Source organism: Rhipicephalus sanguineus, chromosome 10 (genome assembly GCF_013339695.2).
Source record: "Rhipicephalus sanguineus isolate Rsan-2018 chromosome 10, BIME_Rsan_1.4, whole genome shotgun sequence".
Classification (NCBI taxonomy): domain Eukaryota; kingdom Metazoa; phylum Arthropoda; class Arachnida; order Ixodida; family Ixodidae; genus Rhipicephalus; species Rhipicephalus sanguineus.
In genome coordinates this window covers 137,714,797-137,737,681 of record NC_051185.1, presented here as the reverse complement: position 1 = coordinate 137,737,681, position 22,885 = coordinate 137,714,797, and the positions used below count along the sequence as shown (strand labels likewise).

At 50.9% G+C, this 22,885-nt stretch overlaps 1 protein-coding gene across 1 annotated transcript in view; it reads left to right on the top strand.

Moving 5' to 3' along the window:
- Window positions 1–3,245: 3,245 nt before the first annotated feature.
- LOC119372487 (glucose dehydrogenase [FAD, quinone]) overlaps window positions 3,246–22,885 on the top strand; it is a 551,903-nt gene continuing 532,263 nt past the window's right edge. Inside the window, exon 1 of the mRNA XM_037642957.2 lies at window positions 3,246–3,486. Coding sequence (XP_037498885.1) covers window positions 3,360–3,486 — 127 coding nt within the window. The 5' untranslated portion in view covers window positions 3,246–3,359. The remainder of the gene's footprint in view (window positions 3,487–22,885) is intronic.

The window sequence follows — 22,885 nt, the reverse complement described above, 5'->3', positions numbered from 1 at the left end:
GTTAAGGCCTGTCATGTTAAGGCCTGTCATTTAGGCCTGTCATTTAGGCTTGATGTACACTAATTTTGGTGTACATCAAGCTAGCGAAACGGCTGCGAGCACACCATGAGCGTGGCATGCAAATCATGTCGTACATGGCATGCATTTCACGATTTTCATGTTACCACCTGTCATTTATGTTCATCATGCAGTCATGTCCCACCATAGAAATTTTGGTATACATCAAGCTAGCGAAACGGCTGCGAGCGCCCCATAAGCGTGGCATATAAATCATGTCGTGGAATTGACATTCATGTCGCGAATTTCATGTTACGACCTGTCATTTATGTTGGTCATAGAGTCATGTGAAGCCGTACAAATTTTGGTATATATCCAGTGAACGAAACGGCCACGAGAGCACAAAGTCGTAGGCGGTGAGATAGATAGATAGATAGATAGATAGATAGATAGATAGATAGATAGATAGATAGATAGATAGATAGATAGATAGATAGATAGATAGATAGATAGATAGATAGATAGATAGATAGATAGATAGATAGATAGATAACCATTTTCCCCAAAATTTAGCGTAAACTACAGCAGTGCTTGAAATTTTTGTTCTAATGTCTATGTGAATTCGTTGCTTCGCTCAGTGCCCGACTATTGTTGAAGAGCGTTTTCATTTTTTCCATGAAAGCCTGATTCCATCTGTGCGTTTCTTTTCATTTCTTCTTGTATATTGTGTTTGACGTTTCAATTTCCTGCTGTTGTTTGCACAGAGTTCTTCACTAAAGTGCCATTTCGTCTATTGTGCTAAGCAAGCATTTTGTCTTCTGCAATATGGCAATAGGTTGCATCATTTTCTTGTAATGTTTATATTTTATTTTTAAATGCGAAGCATTTCTTAGCGAACTTCTGCGACTTTGACCGTATCTATCTATCTATCTATCTATCTAGCCGCCTACGACTTCGTGCTCTCCTGGTCGCTTGGTTAATCGAATGTGCACCAAAATTGGTGTGGCGTAACATGACTGTATGACGAACATAAATGACAAGTCATAACATGAAAATCATGACACGAATGTCATGTACAGCCTGATTTACATGCTACGCTCATGGTGCGCTGGCGGCCGTTTCGCTAGCTTGATATACACCAAAATTGGTATCTTGTGACGTGACTGTGTGACGAACATAAATAACACGAGTTAACATGAAAATCATGACACGCATGTCATGTACAGCATGATTTACGTGCCACGCTCATGGTGCGCTGGCGGCCGTTTCGCTAGCTTTATATACACCAAAATTGGCATCTTGCGATGTGACCGTGTGACAAACATAAATAACACGAGTTATCATGAAAATCATGACACGCATGTCATGTACAGCATGACATACGTGCGACGCTCATAGGCGTGCGCAGGGGGGGGCAAAGGGGGCGAGAAGGGGGGGCGCAAAGTCAGCCCTATACATTGTAGGGGGGGCGATAGGGGGGGCGCAAAGGCAGCCGCATACATTGACATAATAGGGAAGGGGGGCGCTGCGACGAACCTTCGCCCCCCCTGAAGGGCAACCCTGCGCACGCTTATGGCGACGCTCATGGGGCGCTGGCGGCCGTTTCGCTAGATTGATATGCACCGAAATTGGTTTCTTGCGACGTGACCGTGTGACGAACATAAATAACACGAGTTATCATGAAAATCATGACACGCATGTCATGTACAGCATGACTTACGTGCCACGCTCATGGTGCGCTGGCGGCCGTTTCGCTAGCTTGATATACACCAATATTGGTCTCTTCCGACGTGACCGTGTGACGAACATAAATAACACGAGTTATCATGAAAATCATGACACGCATGTCATGTACAGCATGACTTACGTGCCACGCTCATGGGGCGCTGGCGGCCGTTTCGCTAGATTGATATGCACCAAAATTGGTATCTTGCGACGTGACCGTGTGACGAACATAAATAACACGAGTAATCATGAAAATCATGACACGCATGTCATGTACAGCGTGACTTCCGTGCCACGCTCATGGGGTGCTGGCGGCCGTTTCGCTACATTGATATACACCAATATTGGTCTCTTCCGATGTGACCGTGTGACGAACATAAATAACACGAGTTATCATCACAATCATGACACGCATGTCATGTACAGCATGACTTACGTGCCACGCTCATGGGGCGCTGGCGGCCGTTTCGCTAGATTGATATGCACCGAAATTGGTATCTTGCGACGTGACCGTGTGACGAACATAAATAACACGAGTTATCATGAAAATCATGACACGCATGTCATGTACAGCGTGACTTACGTGCCACGCTCATGGGGTGCTGGCGGCCGTTTCGCTAGCTTGATATACACCAATATTGGTCTCTTCCGACGTGACCGTGTGACGAACATAAATAACACGAGTAATCATGAAAATCATGACACGCATGTCATGTACAGCATGACTTACGTGCCACGCTCATGGGGCGCTGGCGGCCGTTTCGCTAGCTTGATCTACCCCGGAATTGGTCTTGCGCGACGTGACTGTGTGACAAACATAAAAACACGAGTTAACATGAAAATCATGACACGCATGTCATGTACAGCATGACTTACGTGCCACGCTCATGGTGCCCTGGCGGCCGTTTCTCTAGGTTGATCGACCCCCAACTTGGTATTGCGCGACGTTACTGTGTGACGAACATAAATAATCGGAGTTAACATGAAAACCATGACACGCATTTTCCTCAATGACATACAAGTCGATGTATGCAGCTCTTTGCTGGCTGCTTCGCATTACATCGATTCCCACAATGCGTGGGATCTGCCGGCTTTTTTTCTCCTTGCATTGTCTTATCTTGTCATTATTTTGTCATTGTATTTCCCCTCCTGCATGGGCCAGCATATTGGCCTGCAGTATCAATAAATAATAAGACAGATAGATATAGTCAAAGCGGCAGAAGTTCGCTAAAAAAATGCTTCGCACCTTATAAACATTGCCACCATAAAGCCCGAAGCTGGAAGAACGAAGAAATGATAAATGCATGCACTTATCATTCCCGTCGTAGCTGAATAATTACAGCGCCGGTATTGCCTCTAATATTTTCGTACATAGCTCTACTGACGTTGTCGCGGTATAGTACGGTGATAGATGCAAAGGCAAGATAGCAACACGTCGACATGTACAGCACACGTCACGTCGACAAAACGCGAAAATCGGGTAATGCTGCGCCCTCTTTAGCCGCCTTGGTTTCATCCCGAACAAGGCACGTGACATTAACAGTGGGAGTTGTCGCATCGGCGCGCACGTCGTCGTGCACATTTTGCTCTGTTCGTTCGGGGACAACACGGATTCCAGCCACTACAGTGACCAGCTGATGGCTTCCTGGTTTCCAAGTGTTGGCACGTTGCTGCCCTTCGCAGCGCTCATGTTCTACCGACTGGGACAGGACCAGACGACGATGCATACCATAGACCTTCTACAAGAGTATGACTATATCATTGGTGAGTCGCTGTTTTCCGCGAAGTTCGCCGTTGTACACGGTTCGCGCAAAGTGCCCGGCTTGGCACAGAACGCTACATGATCGTCAGGGCAGTTCATTTCAGGATAGCGTGCCTTGCACGGCCTGGTTGAAGCATGTGATTAGATGCTATAAGTAGAGATAAGACAGAGCAAGGGGGAGGTGATACAAGTGGAATGCACACTATAGCCACACGTTTTAGAAATGCACCGAAGCTAAACGAATATGCGACTTAGGAAGTGCGTAGTGCGCAAGCTCGGAATATTCGGACTTCACCTACTGTGTCAGCTGAGAGCTTATATTGTTACGCAGTTCAACAAAAGGTGACGGGTTCGATTCCCAGCAACAGCGGTCGCATTTCAATAGGTGCAAAATGTAAGAACACCCGTTTGCTTAGATTCAGATGCTCGTTAAGGATCAGGTAGTTGTAGGAAAGTGAAGCGAGTTGGGCTAGTTGGGGCGTATTGACTACAGGCATAACTAATTAGTGCAAGAAAAAACTACGGGCAAAGTGAAGACAACACAGGACGCGGCGCTGTACTTCAACTAAGCATTTACTCACAGCAAAACATATTTCACAAGATGCGCAGGAACCAGCTCAACACGGAAAAGATCACTCAAAACGCCCCCCCCCCCCCCCCCCCCTGCAAACACCACAAATCTTTTCGACTGTTCGCATGCCTACGCAACCTACGCGTGCCGAATTTAACCAAACAGTTCTATGCGCAGATTTCTTTCAAGGTGTGCGTGTGCGCATTCTTTATTGGTGGGAACCAGCGACAGAGCACTTACACAGCCATCACCTGCTTTTCTATGCAAAATACCGCAAAGATTTCATGGTCTAAATTCTTGTGAACTATGTTTTTTTATGTAAGTAAATGCTGAGTTTAAGTCTAGCGACACGTCCCGTCTGTTGTCCTCACCTTGTCTGTTTTTTGCGTTAAATGGATATGTCTGTAATCAGATGGTTAAAATGTTTCCACTAGCAACTACTACGGCGTGCCTCTTAATCACAGCTTCTTTTGCCATGTATAATCTAAGAATTTAACTTTGCTTTTAGTATACCTTATTTCGTCGACAATGAATCGCCAAGACACATCACGAACCACGTCGGGGGTGCGATATTGAACTTGCACGGCACGCGCAAACGGAGATTAGCAGGTCGTGCACGCTTATACAAAAAAAAGTCACAGCTTTGCCGCAATGGCAAAGCAATGAATGCGATAGCAAGAAAAGCGGCCCGTGATGGACGCGCTGCCACTACCGCGCGTCCATCACTACCCGGCAGCTACTACCGCGCGAGCCGACAACGCAAGGGCAAGGTTCTCCCTGCGCAAATATTAGAAGCGAGGGAGCTGGCCAACCCTTTGAGTGTGCCGGTTGCACTCCTAGCGCGATCTCGTGGGTAATGAAGTGTAGCGAGAGAGAGAGAAGACGCCAAGGCGGCTGACGTCGCCGTGCCGAAATCTCGCCGCTTTATTAGAAGGCCCTAGCACAAGCAGAGCGGCAGCGGCTGCCGGCGTCCAGCCCCCGGGAGCGTGAGCACGTCCTACTGCTCGCGCCTCGAGCTCTGAGCATGAGCTGCACGAGAGGCGCGGCGCGTAAGTGGTAAAACGATGATGATTGTGCGGGATGATGATGATGATGCCGCTACAGAAGAAACGCTTACAAGCGCCTGCCGTCTCTGAGTTAGACATGTGCGCCGGTCGCAATATCGCCGCCGGCGGCGCGCCGGTGTTTCCACCTCCGAGGGCGGCGTGTGAACGGCGCGGGTTTCATCTTACCGTCTTCGGCGTTCCTCGCGCTGTACACAAACATGCTTTCATCGGATCGGCGGCGGCGTGGCGCGGGGTGGAGGGAGGGGGGGGGGGAGGAGACGTAGATTCAAGAGATGGTGGGGAGAAAGTGTTGTCCCTTGAATTTTGAAAAAAAAAAAAATCTGTTTCACCGAAAGGGCAAAGCAGTGAATGCGATAGCAACATGTCGTAATGTTATACGAAATAAGGTTAGCAGCTAACTCTTTTTGGTTCCATCTCGCGTAACCCTATAAAACGCTGGTGTATGGGAATACGACCGCTCCCGGGAGAGAAGTGGTTTTCGTGTAGTTTCTCGTATCAGTGGGAACAGCACGAAGCGGTGAAATCACATCGCGTAGAAGGGTATACGGGCCGTTTGCTGATGTCTGCCGACATAGCGACCGCGCCCTTACAGTCAATGTTTACAGTTGCTGCTAGTGCCACGCGCCCCCTCCCCCTCCCCCCTCATTACCCCGGCGTCCCTTCATGCTCCTTCGCCCAGCGAAACACGGGCGGGGCGTTTCCTTTCCGGTTAAAGAACAATTGACGGCAGCCCTTGCACGCCGGTTAATGTTATTGCATGCGCCCTCCGTGCGAGAGAGAAGGTCAGCTTGTTTCATCTCTGCTTCAGCCGTGTTCCTCGCCAGTGCTCGCGAGCTTTTAGTGGCGGGTTGGTACAACATACGATGCGTGCAGCGTTGTTGTCGATTTGGACTTTATACGGAACAGTACGGCAATGGTGAAAAAAAATGTATAGAATGTCCATATAATTGTTATCGTTATAAAACAAATACGCAAAAACCGTGGAAGAGGGCTCGCCTTTCTTCTAGAGAGCTGCATCGTCTCCGCTGTAAAGGGTTCGTCCGTTGGAAGAGTAAACTAATCTGACGCCTTTTCCATTGGTTTCGTTCTCGCCTTCACTACGCTTCTTAGGCAATATCTCATCGCCACATATTTCTTCATGAAGCACGCGTATACGCGTACTTTATGAAACCCGCATACACAGCACGTGTGACATTGTATACAATGTCAGCACGAAGCGTTGAGCCTATAAGGATTTCGCGTTTGTCGGCTACACCCTGTTATATCCGCATGCGCAGTCGGACACACAGAAAATGGAGCGAAATCAGTTGATTGCGAACGATATATGTTCACTCGAGACAACGAAGAAAGGATGGCAACTCCATGGCAAAGCAGGGTGGGAGGCAATTCATAATGATATTACTCGTATATTGGACAATCGAGAGTGCGTACCGTAATGATGTCACGTCAATCACTGTTGTGGAGCTACGAAGGGCGCCAAACAGGCGAGAAACCCCAAGAAAGATTAACGCGCTCAATTTTGTATTTTCAGAGCTTGTTTTGGGGCCCTTTAAAAAGACAGCGGGTGCAGACACGGACACAAGATAGTAGTAAAGACACCGCTAACGCCGCTACCTAGTGACAAATCGCACAGCTGCGGAAAAGAAGGTATAGACACACACTTATCTGTACATTCCCAGGCAAGAGGCGATACCTATCAATAGCTGGGCGTGGTGGCCTACGTGATAGATAACTGTTCACTTTCTTGACTTCTCTCTTGTGCCCATGTTTGCACGTCCTGTGATTTGAAGACGATAGTCTTTCTTGGGGAACGCAGAAATTTCGGTCTGTCTGTCTGTCTGTCTGTCTGTCTGTCTGTCTGTCTGTCTGTCTGTCTGTCTGTCTGTCACCCGATTCAGCCACCCGGCCAAAGTAGAACCACTTTCTTACCGCCCACCCATATTGAATTGGTACGGCTGTTGTGAACGTTGTCGATCTTGTGAACGTTGTCGATCAAAAAGTAAATATTACGCATATCTGAGGTGCAACATCACTAGTTGAGTATCAGAGGGTGTGTCCTTTTAGAAAATACATAGATACGTAATTCTAAAGACCCTAGTTTCTTAAGCTGCGCTGAAAATGCGACGCGCCGACGAAAGCCCTTTGCCACGAAGAAAAGAAAGAACTTTCCTCCTTCGTGCCCTCTGCACAAGCTCGTTTCCCTACGTATTGCGAGATGCCTCCCATATCTCACGCAGCGTAGAGTTACTGCATATTCTAGCTTTAGGTAGCAGAGTTGCGCATCTTTATTCCAAATGCCGCTAGCAACCATGCGTTGCGGAGAAGCTGACGCTGGGGCCAATTTTTCTATTTCTCGATGGCGCCGCTGCAGCGAACTGGATCTACACTAGTCATTCACATTAAAGTAAATCACCGGTCTTCGACACGCCAAACATGTCCACCGGTGACCCGGTAGGCATGTCGCCAGCAAAAACGGGAGTGAGTCTTCGCGACATAGCCATGGTAGCTAGCCAGACCTATGCGCAACTCTGCTACCCAAAGGTAGCATATACAGTAACTCTAGCGCAGCGCTCCTCTATCGTCTTTCGACGACATTTGCCGCGAAGCACGCAGATACGCGGCCAATGTTTTAGGGGCGTAGCTCCTCTTAGTCTTACCTTGTCACGTCTCCGTTGTCCGGCGTATCTCCCGGCAGCCGGCAGTAAACGGCAGTATCTGTCCGGTGGTGGTGGTGGCGGCGTGACCACCCTTCAAGGTGGACGATTGGGCGAGTTGGTGATTCATGATCGACGTATGTAACTGCGCGGTAGTAAACACGGACGACAAGAAGATACGAGGACAAGCGCAGACTATCAACTGAAGGTTTATTTTTCACAAACCACATATATATGACTGAAACAGAAAAAGAAAACACAAAAATCTACAAAAAATGATTTAGCACTTAACAATCAACAAAACGTGAACGTTTGACAAAAGCAGATTCATGGACCATGTGCGCCTCTTGCCAGATACTGTAGCTCTTTATCTAGAAGAGCTAACGACGGTTTGCTGACGCAGTTTTCTGGTTCCCGTGCCATTTTTTCCGCTTCGACGATCATACGGGTATGATCGTCTTTGTGCCTGTACATTACGACCGTGCTTTCGAACTGCGCAAGGCAGCCACACCTACTGGCGTGCTGAGCCAAAAAACCCTGGTATCTTCTTGTCGTCCGTGTTTACTACCGCGCAGTTACATACGTCGATCATGACCACCCTTACTGCGCATGCGCATACCCTCTCCACACACCTCCTCTCCACTCCCCCTCACCATTCCCCATGTCCTCTACCCCTCTCCACTCGCCCTCTCCCCTTCGCCTCTCCACTTTCCTCCTCTCCACTTCGCCTCTCCCTTTACCCCTTTCCCTCTCCCATAACCAGTCTTAAAAACGGAGGGGGCGTGCACACATGAAGGCTCCCTAAAGACAATGCGCTGCGACAGTACGTGATATGTATCGCCCTCTCCTCTCCTACGCTTCCCCCTCTTTCTCCTCTCCTACGGTCCCCCCCTATCTTGCCTCGCGGCGCAGCGGCGCCGAAGCAGGCAGCGTCGCGAGGCAGCGTCGCGGCAGCGTCTTGATTGAAAAAACCGACCGCTCGCGCTGCACAACCGTTCACTGACCACCCCGTATATATAGGCACTGGATTTTGACCTCCAAGGTAGTGCGTGTGTGCGATTTTCCTGTGCGTGATTAAACAATGAAAATTGACAGCGTACATGTAAAATTAAAGTGAGCTGCAAGTCGTCATAACTTTCATAGAACCTTTAGTATAAACGCGCCCGATCTCACGTCGGTGATGATGTACTGGGCAGAATTCACGGAAGATTCACGGTTTACCGATGAACCTCCGCAGCTTCGCCCACTCATCATCATTCACTCCGTGGATATGCTGTGATTTTTTTTTCATTGTCTTTCCTTCTATACTTATTTATTGACTTACTCGAGTAAAATGAAAGTAAAAAAAGTGTACTGACGCATTGATATATATTACTTATCTAATTTATTTATCTACGCAGAGTGTACTAGGTCCAAGACTGCACGAATGTGCTATACAGCGAGTTGCGTTGTCGCTTCTCAGGCTGAAGGACGCCGCAGAGTTGAGGTGCAGGCAATACTCGTGAGACTTCCGAAGGAGAGAAAGATGCAACTTCCGGAGAGCTATTCTCGATGTGTCCATCTAAAGAAGATGTCCACAGTCCATTTCCCCAAAGAGCATTCCGTTACTCGAAAAAGCGTTGAGCCGCGATATGTCACCTCGCTCTTGACCACGTCAACGCACCAACCCACCAACACCTTCCCACCGTAAGAAGAAAGTGGATGAAATGTACAGAAACAGGAACTTGTGAAGTCTGAACTTGCATATCAATGCGTCCCAGATGTTCGAGAACGATGCACGGAATGCGTACTGACCTTCACAGGTGCGTTACACGGGCAGCCGCATTAAACCCAATTCGATGGCTAGTGCGAGTAGGGTATATGCCCGGCCTCCGAGAGGCGCACCCAAAAGCGGATCTCTGGGGCTGCGCTCGTTGCGTTAAAGCGTATTACGTCACTCAATAATAATAATAATAAGATCTGGTTTTAAGTTCTAAAATTATGATATTATTATGAGAGACGCCGTAGAGAAGAGCTCCGGAAATTTTGATCATCCGGCGTTCCTTAACTTACACTGACATCGCCCAGTATCCTGGCCTCTAGCATTTCGCTTGCATCGAAATGCGACCGCCGTGGCCGGAATAGAACCCGCGACCTTCGGGTCAGCAGCCGAGCACCATAACCGCTGCTCCATTACGGCGGACCATTCCGTCCCTCTCACTTGTGTCAAGAGTTGTGAAAGCTTCGTGACGTCAAAATGACTTTGCGAAAGAAGAACTGGAAACAGGAGGCGCGCTGCTCGCCGAACTCCAGTCAATCAGTGGCAGCCGAAATGGACAGTCAACTATGGTGCGATCTTGTACGCGTTACAAAATAAACACGGAGGCGTGGCATTACATCCAGCCGCACGTGACTGCACATGCCGCACGGGAATGGCCCATTTGAACCGCGACAGACGTCACGGCTCTGCATTGACCAATCGCGTGCGGTCACGTGCGGCTGGTTGTCATGCCACGCCTCCGTGTTTATTTTGTAACGCGTCCAAGATCGCACCACTAGTGGCGGTATTTTGTACGCGTTCGTTAAACGGACAGGCGATCCGTCCGTTTGAGTCGCACGCGATTGGGCAATGTGAGCCTGAAAACAACCAATGAGTGAAGTGGGAGCCTGCGTTTCAATCCAATCTAAGCCGTATGGCAGTCATTTTAATCCATTCGCTTCGTTTCGGACGGTTCTCCGTCCGTTCTTTCGCCTCCGTCCGAAAGCAGACGCGTGACGCCACGGCTTACGTGACAATCAACGTCGCGGCGCTCGTCAGGCTCACATCGACCAATCGCGTGCGACTCAAACGGACGGACCACCTCCGTCCGTTTTAGGAGTGCTTACAAAATACCGCCGTAGGGGGACACATCGAGATTAACTCCCCAGTATTGAACTAGAAGTGTTCAGTGGCATGCTGGGAATTGTGACCAGAGCATGGAGCACGAGGGGGGAGCGGCGTCGGAGGAGGTTGGCTTGTGGACGCTAGGCGCGCGTGCTCGTCAGTTTTTTTCACATGTGCCCACCACAAAAAGGAAACTAAACAGAAGCATGATGTAAATTGTGACACGAACCCGAGGTGGTAGCGGCTTCATAGGAGGTTGGCTTGTGCACGCTAGGCGCAGTCTCTCCTAATTTTTTTTCTCCAAGGTGTAAGCGCAAGGTTGGAGATCATTCTGTTCCTCTCATTTGTGTTGCGAGTTGTGAAAGCTTCGTGACGTCAAAATGAGAAAAGAACTGTAAACAGAGGGCGCGCTGCTGGCCGAGCTCCCGAAAATCAATGGCGGTGCAAATCTCTTTCCTTTCGGCTTTTCTTCTCGGTGGTTTGCGTCGTCGGATTTTCTTGTAGCTCAAAGGTGCAAATCTCTTTCCTTTCGGCTTTTCTCCTCGGTGGTTTGCGTCGTCGGATTTTCTTGTAGCTCAAATGAACAGTCCAATACATGGATACATCGAGAATAGCTCTTCAGAGATGTGTTGTATTTTATGCCCAGATTCCCCGTTCATATGAAAAGAAAAGACAAACGGCGGCGCGCCGAAATAATAGCGCGGCGGCGGCGGCGGCGGCGTCATCCCTCTCGGGATTTCGGCGGCGGCGGCGGTGCGGCGCGGCGGCGCACACCTCTGCTCTGAGTACTGCGGTAAATGGTGTGTATATAACGCTCGCCATTAGCTACATGAAGTATCTGCGTTCTGTGGCATGGTAGTTAGAGCCATGTGCTTCGAATCGAGAGGTCGCTGGTTCGATTCCGCGCTTCGGAAGCTTATATATATATATATATATATATATATATATATATATATATATATATATATATATATATATATATATATATATATACAAAGCATGACAACGGCGACGGCAAAAACCAGCCGAGACTGTTCATATAATTGCTATCGCAATAAGAACAACATCGCACTCGTTTTTTCAGCCAACGTGTACAGCACTTCTAGAGGCCAGCTTTCGGAATTTGACCACCTTTTCTGAGAAATTAAGAAACGCACTGACGTGCATGAAGTCCTCATAGGGGATTCAACGCCGCACACATGCAGGGGGCATACCAGACCACCCCGAAGAAAAGGAGCTCGAGCACACGACACTTCTCAACAGCACGCACCTTTCCCTTTCCCTGATTTTCTTTTTTACCCAATGTTCCAATTGACTGTAACTGCCGGCTTCTTGGCCAATCCCCCGGTGTGGGTGTGAGCCAAATGCAAGGAACAAGCAAGCAAGCACGCAGGCACAGACTCACTCTGTAGAACGAAGCACTACAAACCACGATGATAATAGCGCCTCTAGAGGCACAAACCCAGTTTTAACCTTTAGGTTACAACTGTGCTCTCGGCGATTGGAGCTGGCTCTCGGAAACCGTGAGCAGAGACCGTCCTCCATGTTGCGAACGCTATTTCTGCCAGTTTCAGATCCCAGTCTTTATGACGCTCCGTATGCGCGACAAGCATAGATTTAAGATTTCGGTTTTTCCTTCCCGTGGTGCTGGCGTGCGGGTGATACAGAGACGTGTGCTTGTGACGAATTCCCAGGGCGTCACAGGAATCCGTGGACACTTTGCTGGTGAAGTATGTCGCGTTGTCCTTGATCAGCTGGGCAGGGAATCCGAACCTCGGGAAGGTTTCGAGAAGGCAGTCCCATACTTTCTGTGAAGTGAGCTTGCGCAAAGGAAACAATTCAACCCATTTTGTGAAATGGTGAGTCACAACAAGCAAATACTGGTTTCGCCGCAGGATCATGGGAAACTGGCCTATTCATGCAACAATCTGCCATGGCGATGTACTCTCAACTGACTGCATTGTTCCTAACAGTAAACCGCCACGTGGTTTCGTCTTTTGACAAACTGAACAGGAACGCGCGTAGCGTAATACATCCTGTTTCAACCCTGGCCAGGTTACCGTACCACACAGCTTCTCGTACGTGTTCTGCCCTGAGAAGTGACCAGGTAAAGCACTGTCATGGTAGTACTTTATGAACAATTTGCAAAGTTTTCGACGAATAACAACACGAATTGGTGACACCACGTTACCATCGTCAACCTGAGGAAGGTACCGGAACAAGAGGCCTCCTTCTCCGAGCAGGTAGTCTCCTCGCCGCTTCTGGTGTTAGTTGGATCACGGGCCGCCAGTTTTATTGCGATAGCAATTATATGAACAGTCTCGGCTGGATTTTGCCGTCGCCGTCGCCGCCGTCATGCACCGTATATGTATAGGTATGTATATATATATCAAAGCCCCAAAGAAAAATAATTCTAAAAAATGCTTCCGAAGCGCGGAATCGAACCAGCGACCTCTCGTTCCGCAGCGCGTGGCGCTAACCACTACGCCAGAAAGCGCAGATTCTTCAGGTAGCTAACGGCGAGCGTTATATACACACCGTTTACCGCTGGCAGGACTCAGAGACGGCAAGCGCTTATAAGCGTTTCTTCATTACCAGCGAGATGGCGCGAGGAGCGTGATTGGCTGATTTAAATGTCGTCGGCCAGCTCGCTCGCTTCTTCTTATATTTGCGCAGGGAGAACCTTGCCGTTCCGCTGTCTGCTCGCGCGGTTTTCTCTTGGTAAGGGGAACAGGGATGTTTCGAGCTTTCACCATGATGTCCGTGCTCATGTTACGGAGCGTACGAAAGTCACTTGAGCTCAAGGGACGCCGCTAAACGAGCAAACAGAAGATGAGCGCGAACTATCAAGTGTCACAGCTCGACACTTGAAGCACGCTAGTTTCCTTCGCTGCTTCGGCCGCCTTTGCAAAAAGAGCGCTGTTCAAACTGAGAGTATCTATTGGCGAGCCTCACTTCGATAGCATTTGTTTCTTTCTATCGCATTCATTGCTTCGCCCTTGCGGCGAAACTGTGACTTTTTTCTGACACTTTACGACAAAGCCCATAGCCCTGCTGTGCTGCAAGAAGCTCCTGTTTAGTGATCAAAGTACCCCGACATGACTGCATTGTCACAGGTGGTGTCGTAACCGCACACACTGTTTTCGGCTCGACCTGGGGGTTCAATAGACAAAAGCGCACGTGAAAGTGCATTGGCAACTGTGTTAGTGATACCTTTCTTGCACTCAGTGATATAGTCGTAGCGCTGCAAAGTAAGCGCCCATCGGGCCAATCGTGCCGAGGGTTTGGGCAATCGTTTCAGCCAAGAGAGCGCTTCAGGATCAGTGTGAATGACAAACTGAGCCCCGTCCAAAAACATGTCCAACCTTATTGCGAAAGTGATAGCCACGCACTCTTTTTCTGCTACCGAGTAGTTCCGTTCCTCCGCGATCAGAGTGTGGCTTGCCAAGAAAACGGGCCTCAGAGCACCTGCGCATTCCTGTAAAAGTACTGCGCCAAGTCCTCTAATTGCTGGTGTTGGTCTGTAACACAAAAGGTTTAAGATCTGACAGCTGAAGAGAGGCGTTACTTATGATCGCTTTCAGAAGCGTGTTGAAAGCTGCTTGTTGCTCACCGCTCCAGAGCCATTTCGCGCCTTTGTTCAGCAACTGAGTTAGTGGTCGGGAGTTGTCTATGCACTGGGAAATGAAGTCACGATAAAAAAGCAATCATTCCCAGAAACCTTTGTAGGCTCTTAGTATTCTGGGGTGGGGTGGGGAGGGGAGGGGGGTAATCTGCAATTGCCTTCAGTTTATCTGGGTTTGGTTTGAGTACATTATTGTCGACAACAAACCCAAGAAGGTTTTTTTGTCAGTAGCGAGCTGCACTTTTCCGGGATGAACAGTTAGACCGGCTGCTGGCATGCGCTGTAGCACCGTATGCAAGTGTTCAAGATGCTCTTTGAACGTGCGCGAAAACACCATCACATCATCCAGATACCAAAGTGCACAATTAAATTTTGCATCACCCAAGGCCTGACCATCATGCGCTCATAGGATCTCGGACTATTGGAAAGACCAAAGGGCATGCGCACCAACTCAAACAAGCCTCTATGTCATGCCAATGCCGTTTTTGGGATATTGTCAGGGTGAACCTCGATTTACAGATACCCACAACAGCAGTCGATCGTGGTTAAGGACTTTGCGTTTCCCAACGCATAAGTTATGCTCGATATTGCTGGCAGAGGGGAAGAGGGTTGGAATATCTCACCGTGATTGCGTTGAGCCTGCGGTAGTCCACACAAAGACGTGCCGCACCATCTTTCTTCGGGGCTAATACCACAGGGAAGGCCCACGGACTGTCCGAGGATCGTACGGCTCCTATGTCGATCATTTCGTTCAGGACTTTATCGAGAACTGCTCGATTGTGCTGGCTCAGCGGTCTCGGGTTGCAACGCCAAGGCCGGGCGTCGCCGGTATTAATGCGATGCACTAGGACGTCGATCTTCCAGGACGTTCTGTAAACATTCCCGAGAACGGTGTCAGCACGGTCTCTAGTTGCTTCCGTTGCTGGTTCGTTCCCTTGAAGTCGCTGAGGGACTGCATGAATGCTGACGGCAGAGTGGTGTGCATGACTGCCACGCCTTCCGCGTGTCTTGGTACGAGCACGAAGTCTATCTTCTCGGCAAATGGTGTTGTCTCGGACAACACCCTTTGCGGAGAAGTGTACTGTGAACCCCTCGTCGGCAAGAAAATCTCGGCCGAGAAGCATTGGCCCTGATAGGCGAGGAAAACAAAGAAACCGCTGACGCTTCGTTTGCCATATTAAAGCTTATCCGTAAACGAACGCAACCTTCAGCGTTTGATACATGGTTTGATGCCATTCGCATTAGAACATTTGTGTTACGAAACTTTCACTTTTTAGCTTTACATTTCTCCAGCAACACGTCACCGATTAACGAGATTCGTGAACCGGTATCAAGAAGAGCAGGTACGGTAATGTACAGCGCTTTAACTTTCATCGTCTGTTCTGGAGTCTGTTCCTGCGTTATGCGGCAAACAGAGGGTAGGATTTGTGACTCACCAGCTTGGTGTTCCTCCATTATACGCCCGGACAGCGTTCCACGCTCCTGGCATTGACGGCCGTGGCCTGCGACACACCGCCAATGTTTAGTGTCGCCGGCCGAAGCAGTTTCCCGAACGTTCTGCATTCGTGCAATCGTGCTTAAAGCATTGCCGCTTCACATGACCAGTTTGACCGCACTGATAGCACACGCCTTGTGCTTGTCTGCGTTGGCCATTTAGCCTATCTCTAAATTATGCGTTTCGGTGGAGTAATTCCCGGAGTACCCATCAACGGAGCGCCTGTCGCAGTCGGGTCGCGCAGGACTTGTGAACTTAGCATTTCGGGACTGGGGTGTCCGAGCGACTAAGCTCTTGTATGGCTGGAGTAAGGTACGAGCGCTATGCACTATGAAGCTGCTCCGCGGACAGTTGCTCCCAGGAACAGCTTACCCCTAATATGGTATTGAGTTGGGCCACGCGCCGCCCTTGCTCATGCACGAAGGGGTCCAGAGCGCGAGAGGAGACAGCCATGAATGCGCCTGGGCTCGTCTGGCCGCATGAGGGACTAGCTAAGGGGGCGCGCCAAGCCAGTGATAGCTCAAGAGCAGATTGCGGCGCTGACGGTGGCACGTAAGTGACCTCAGCTAAGAGCTACCAGCCTTGTACACCGCGGGCCTCCCATGCGAGATGCTCAAGGGTTTCGAAGGTGCGCCCATAAAGAAATAGCCTGAATCTGGGATGACTCTGTCGAATGACCCGAGCTACTTGGTCTCTTTCCGAGCCAGTCGTTGCTGCTCGGCGATGCAGTTCCTGCATCGCCCGGACGTACTCGAGCAAACTTTCGTCCGGATGCTGGATTCTCCGTTCGAGCTCACGCTGGACTCGCAGCTTGTACCCAGGGGCAGAAATTCCTCTCGGAAGCGCTGTTCAAATTCTGCCCATGTGGTGAAAGGCGTTTGTAGCCTCCACCACCGGCCTGCGGCATCCCGTAAAGCAAAAGGCATGATTCGAGCCATCACGTGCACTTCCGAGACACCGGTATCTCTGACATACCTGTCTCCCGAATGGTCTCCCGAATGTGAATCGGCGTTTAGCCATCTGACACGCCCTCACATCTTATCCAGTGCTTCGCCATACAATGAAACAGCACTGTCAAGGATTTGCTACGTAATATTTCAAGGATACCCGCACTCTCCATTTAGAGGAGATGGGTAGACAACGGACCCACCCCACGTGCACGTAAGTGGTTCGAGTGTGACCGGCCATAGGTCCACGCCTGATCGAACGCGGGATAGGGGCAAGAGCCATGAGACAGAGTACATATAAATGTCCAATTTATTACACGAGTGAAAAGTACGCGAAACAAACAAGAATACGCAGACTGCGGGCGATAAGCATCGCTGACTTTACGCGACGCACAACGCGCACCACGTGGCGACTAACACCTCTCCCCCACCCCCCAAAATGCTCAGAACTCCCCAACCCGCGCAAAGTATTGTCACGTGGTCGTGACGTTGACGAAGGCAGCAGGCAGCACGTCAGAGATGAAACTCATTATTTGGCCGAACTTGTGGCCGGGAAACTGAGTCAAACTACAGCAATACACTGATAGCGGCAAACAGAGCGTCGACCGTCAATCAACTGACTAGTGGTGAAGTGCGTCGGCATTTATACATGTGACGTCGAATACTCCAGTCTTATCACTGGTGGTCGCGCAAGCTCTGGAATAATCTAGGCTGTTCGCGGCCTGCGCGCAATCTTAACAAAACGATCTACAATAATCGCGAAGTCTCAGGAACAATGAGGCGCAGTTTGCGCTGAGCGTTGCTGAGTCTTAAAACCGAATACAGCAAAATAAAACATGAAGCGGGCGTGGCACTGCCACCCTCTGAAAAAGCGTCGTCCCGATGCTTGTGACAGAACATAGAAAAACAAGTGCATACACAAATAAATTACAACAAGCAATAAGTACAAGCAAAATTACAATAATAAAGAAAAATGTACGGTCCTAAGGTTCCCTAACGCGCATAAAACGGCTTAAGGCGCACGACATGGACGACTTCAGATCGTGCATGGCGCCTTTGAGAGCTCGTAATGCCGTCCAGAATAACCTCGTAGTCTAGAGCGCCGAGACGTCGAAGCACCTTGTATGGCCCGAAGTATCGCCGAAGAAGCTTCTCCCAAAGACCCAGACGGCGTATCAGCGTCCAAACCCACGCATGGTCATCAGGTTGGTATTCCATGTGGCGTCGTCGAAGATTATAGTGGCGGCTGTCGACCCTCCGCTGGTTCTTGATGCGCAGGCGGGCGAGCTGTCGAGCTTCTTCGGAGCGTTGCAAATAGGCAGCGACGTGGAGATTGTCTTCGTCGGAGGCTGTTGGCAGCATTGCGTCGAGCGTCGTTGCTGGGCTGCTTCCGTAGACCAACGTGTAGGGCGTCATCTGCGTCGTTTCTTGCACAGCGGTGTTTTATACGAAGGTCACGTACGGGATGATGGCATCCCACGTCTTGTGCTCGACGTCGACGTACATGGCCAGCATGTCGGCGATAGTCTTTAGCCGCTCGGTGAGGCCATTGGTCTGAGGGTGGTAGGCAGTGGTCCTGCGGTGGCTTGCCTGGCTGTACCTCAAGATCGCCTGAGTTAGCTCCGCAGTAAACGCCGTACCTCTGTCTGTGATGAGGACCTCCGGGGCGCCATGACGCAGAACGATGTCTTCAACGAAGAAATTCGCTACCTCGGCGGCACTGCGTCTAGGTAGGGCCCTTGTTTCGGTGTAGCGGGTCAGGTAGTCGGTAGCTACGACGATCCACTTATTACCACTAGTTGACGTTGGGAACGGTCCCAGCAGGTCAATCCCAATCTGCTGGAACGGTCGCCGAGGTGGCTTGATCGGCTGAAGAAAGCCCGCTAGTCTTGTTGGCGGTGTCTTGCGTCGCTGACAGTCTCGGCATGTCCTTATGTAGCGAGTGACGTCGGCGGCAAGGCTCGGCCAGACGTACTTTCCCTGTTTGCCAGCGTTCGGCAAACACCGAGGTGTCCTGCTGTCGGGTCGTCGTGCAGGGCCTGGAGGACTTGTGGCCGCAATTCTGAAGGCACCACGAGAAGGTACTTCGCTCAATGTGGCGAGAACTTCTTTTGAAGAACGCCGTTGCCTAAGAAAAACGACGCCAGTGCTCGCTTGAACACTTTCGGAATGACGGCGTTCTTGACCTCGAGGTATTCCATAAGGCCTCTGAGTTCCGGGTCGAATCGCTGTCGTCGGCACTTGTGGTTCCCAAGAAGTAGTCATCACCCTGGTCGTCTTGCGGCGGCGGGTCCACGGGGGCACGAGACAGGCAGTCGGCGTCAGAGTGTTTTCTTCCGGACTTGTAAACGACGGTAATGTCGAATTCTTGAAGTCTCCTGCTCCATCGTGCGAGACGACCTGAAGGGTCCTTCAAGTTAGCTAGCCAACACAGGGCGTGTTGGTCGCTCACAACTTTGAAGGGCCTGCCGTAAAGGTAGGGGCGAAACTTTGATGTAGCCCACATTAGGGCAAGACACTCCTTTTCTGTCGTAGAATAGTTGGCTTCCGCCTTTGATAGTGACCGGCTAGCATAGCTGATTACCCTTTCTAATCCGTCAGTCCTCTGCACAACAGCGCCGAGTCCTACATTGCTTGCGTCGGTGTGCACTTCTGTTTGGGCGTATTCGTCGAAATGTGCGAGTAACGAAGGCGTCTGCAGGCGTCTTTTAGTTCTTGAAATGCTTCCTCCTGCGGCGTTTCCCACTTGAACTCAACGTCTGCCCTGGTAAGGTTAGTAAGTTGTTCGGCGATGCGGGCAATGTTTTTGACGAACCGCCTGTAATAGGCGCACAGGCCGAGAAATCGACGCACGGTCTTCTTGTCGGCAGGCATCGGGAATTTAGCGATGGCGACTGTCTTCTGCGGGTCAGGGCGTACTCCGGACTTGCTTATCACGTGTCCCAAGAACAAGAGCTCCTCGTCTGCAAAGCGGCACTTTTCAGGCTTCAAGGTGAGGCCAGATGACTTGATTGCCTGTAGTACAGCGTCAAGGCGCCGGAGGTGTTCGTCGAAGGTTGAGGCAAACACAATGACGTCGTCCAAATACACAAGGCAAGTCTGCCACTTCAATCCAGCCAGCACGGTGTCCATAACGCGCTGGAACGTTGCAGGTGCCGAGCAAATACCAAATGGCATAACCTTGAACTCGAAGAGACCGTGTGGTGTTATAAAGGAAGTCTTTTCTCGGTCTCTCTCGTCTACTTCGATTTGCCAGTAGCCGGTCTTGAGGTGCATCGACGAAAAGTACTTGGCGTTGTGGAGGTGATCTAGGGTGTCGTCTAATCGTGGGAGAGGGTACACGTCCTTCTTCGTGACCTTGTTCAGGCTACGATAGTCGACGCAATATTGTAGGGTTGCATCCTTCTTCCTCACTAACACTACAGGTGACGCCCACGGACTCTTGGACGGCTGGATAATGTCGTCGCGTAGCATTTCGTCGACCTGTTCTTGACGGCGTCGCGTTCTCGCGTCAAAACTCGGTACGGACTCTGACGGATTCGTCGGGCACTTTCTTCTGTTATGATGCGATGTTTTGCGACTGGGGTCGGTCGAATTTTTGACGACGACGAGAAGCAGTCCTTGAATTGTAGGAGCAGGGCTCTTAGCTGGTCTTGCTTGTGCTTCGCGAGGCTCGGGTTGCCGTCGAAATGTGGTTGGGTTCTTGGATTCGTCGAAGCACCATCGGTAGCATCGAAGAGGGCGAAAGCACTGCCGGCGTCCACGAATTCGTGGATGTAGGCGACCGTCGTACCAATGGTGAGGTGCCTATATTTGTGGCTGAAGTTTGTCAGCACTACCTTTGCTTTGCCATCACGCAGCTCAGCTATGCCTCTTGCGACGCAAATCCGACGGTTCAGAAGCAGTTGCTGATCGCCCTCGACGACACCTTCAAAGTCTGAGGGTTCTTCAGTGCCGATGGAAACGATGATGCTGGAGAGAGGCGGAATAGTGACTTGCTCTTCTGTGACATTCAATGCGGGGTTCCCTGGCGTCGTTTGTGGCGGCATCGCTTTTCTGGAGGTTAGTGTTATTGACTCAGATCTCAGATCGATGACGGCGCCGTGGTGGCTTAGGAAGTCCATCCCAAGTATCACATCCCTGGAGCAATGCTGTAGGATTACAAAGCTCGCAGGATAAGTCCGGTTATTGATGGTGACTCTTGCGTTGCAGACACCAGCCGGAGTTATTAGATGGCCCCCAGCGGTCCGGATTTCGGGGCCTTGCCAAGCGGTTCTAACTTTCTTCAATCTTATCGCGAATGGTCCACTGACGACGGAATAGTCGGCTCCAGTGTCGACGAGAGCGGTGACGTTGTGGTCATCGAATAGCACGTCGAGGTCGCTAATCCGTCGTCTTGCGTTGCGGTTCAACTGCGGTGTCGGGTCACGGCTAGGTCGGCTTGTCCGTCTGCTTCTACGTCGCGTCGACAGGTCTTCTTCAGGAACCGAGGTTTCGTCGTAAGGGCTTCGTCTGCTTCGCTTCGTGTTGTGTAGGTCTCGTCGCGTTGTCGGCGGCCGCGGAGTATCTTCGGCATTTCGTCGTACAGCAACCGCACCTCCATCGGTTGCTGGCCTTAGTTTCCCGGATACTGGCTAGGCGACCAGCCCCGGTTTGGGCCAGTGTGCTGCTGACGGTGCGGTGACATGTAGCGGCCGGGCGACGGTGAGCGGGAGGGTCGTCGTTCTTGCCACTGTGTTCCGGTGAGGTAGTCGTCGATGTCGCGGGGCCGTTCGCCTGGCTGCGGGCGCGGCGTGTTGACGGCGAATCCGCGTAGCCCCATCTGTCGGTACTGGCAGCGGCGGTACGTGTGGCCGGCCTCACCGCAATGGTAGCAGAGGGGGCGGTTGTCAGGGGTGCGCCAAACATCGGTCTTTCGGGGTGTGTAGCGTTGGCCTGCTGGCGGGCGGGATGGCGTCGGAGGTGGCGGCGGTGTCTGGCGACGGAACTGCGACGGCGCGGGGCGTTGGTGATTGCGCGGAGTGGCGACAGCATGGCGTGCAACCGCAGCATAGCTCATGGCTTCCGGCTCATGTTGCGGCGGTGCAGCAGCTCCCAGCGAATGCTGAAGTTCCTCGCGAACGACGTCGACTATGGAATGCACATGGGGTTGCGATGCAGGAAACATCTGTCGGAGCTCTTCTCGCACGACCGCCCTTATCGTCTCACGCAAGTCATCGGAGCCCAGCGCATGTGCTTCCCCGTAGTTCGTCGTCGGCATGCGGCGGTTGTATTGCCTCGTACGCATTTCTAGGGCCTTTTCAATCGTTGTGGCCTCCGAACTGAATTCCGTGACTGTCTTGGGCGGGTTGCGTACAAGTCCGGCAAAGAGCTCTTGCTTCACTCCCCGCATCAGGAAACGAAGCTTTTTTTTTAGATGTGAAGTATATTATGGCGGAGTTCAATCCGGTGGTGGTGGTGTGCGGCGTGACCACCCTTACTGCGCATGCGCATACCCTCTCTACTCACCCTCTCCCCTCCCCCTTTCCTTTCTACCTCTGAAACGCGGGCTAGACATGCCGAAATTCTCTCCTGCGCAACTCCGCGATGAGCTAGAGCGCATGCACGTCCCCTCCCCTTCTCTCTCCTCTTCTACGCTGCCCCCTCTCGCCCGCCTGTCGACCGCGTTCCCCGCTCGCCCTGTGAGAATCAACGGCCAGGCTACATGGAAGATACGACGCGCGTAGCGTTCCTCTTCGCGTTCCACGACGCGAGGTTGGTAGCATGCCCAAAGAACGCCAACGGAACGCGATCGTGCAAGTGCTCCGGCTTCGCATCAGCTCATGGTCCCCTTTAGCGGGAAATGGCGTAATTTCTTCGGACATAGCGGGGTCGGCGTGCCGGAACAATCGGGTCATTTCTTCGGTGTACAGCCTCCAGCATATTTAATAATATCGCGCGAGCCTCGACAGCACGCAGTATCAGCGCCTTACAACGGCGATAATCTGCGAGATCGGCAACAGTAGGCGCAGGCGCACAAAGCAGCGCTAGCGCAAGCGTCTTCTGCCACGCTGTTCCTTTCAGGACGATGCACGCCCTACCACAATGACTGTATTAGTCTCCTTAGATAAAAAAAGGAAAACAAAAGCGGTTGAACGCAAACGTGGATATAAGAAAAAAAGCAACACGTTCTATCTGCG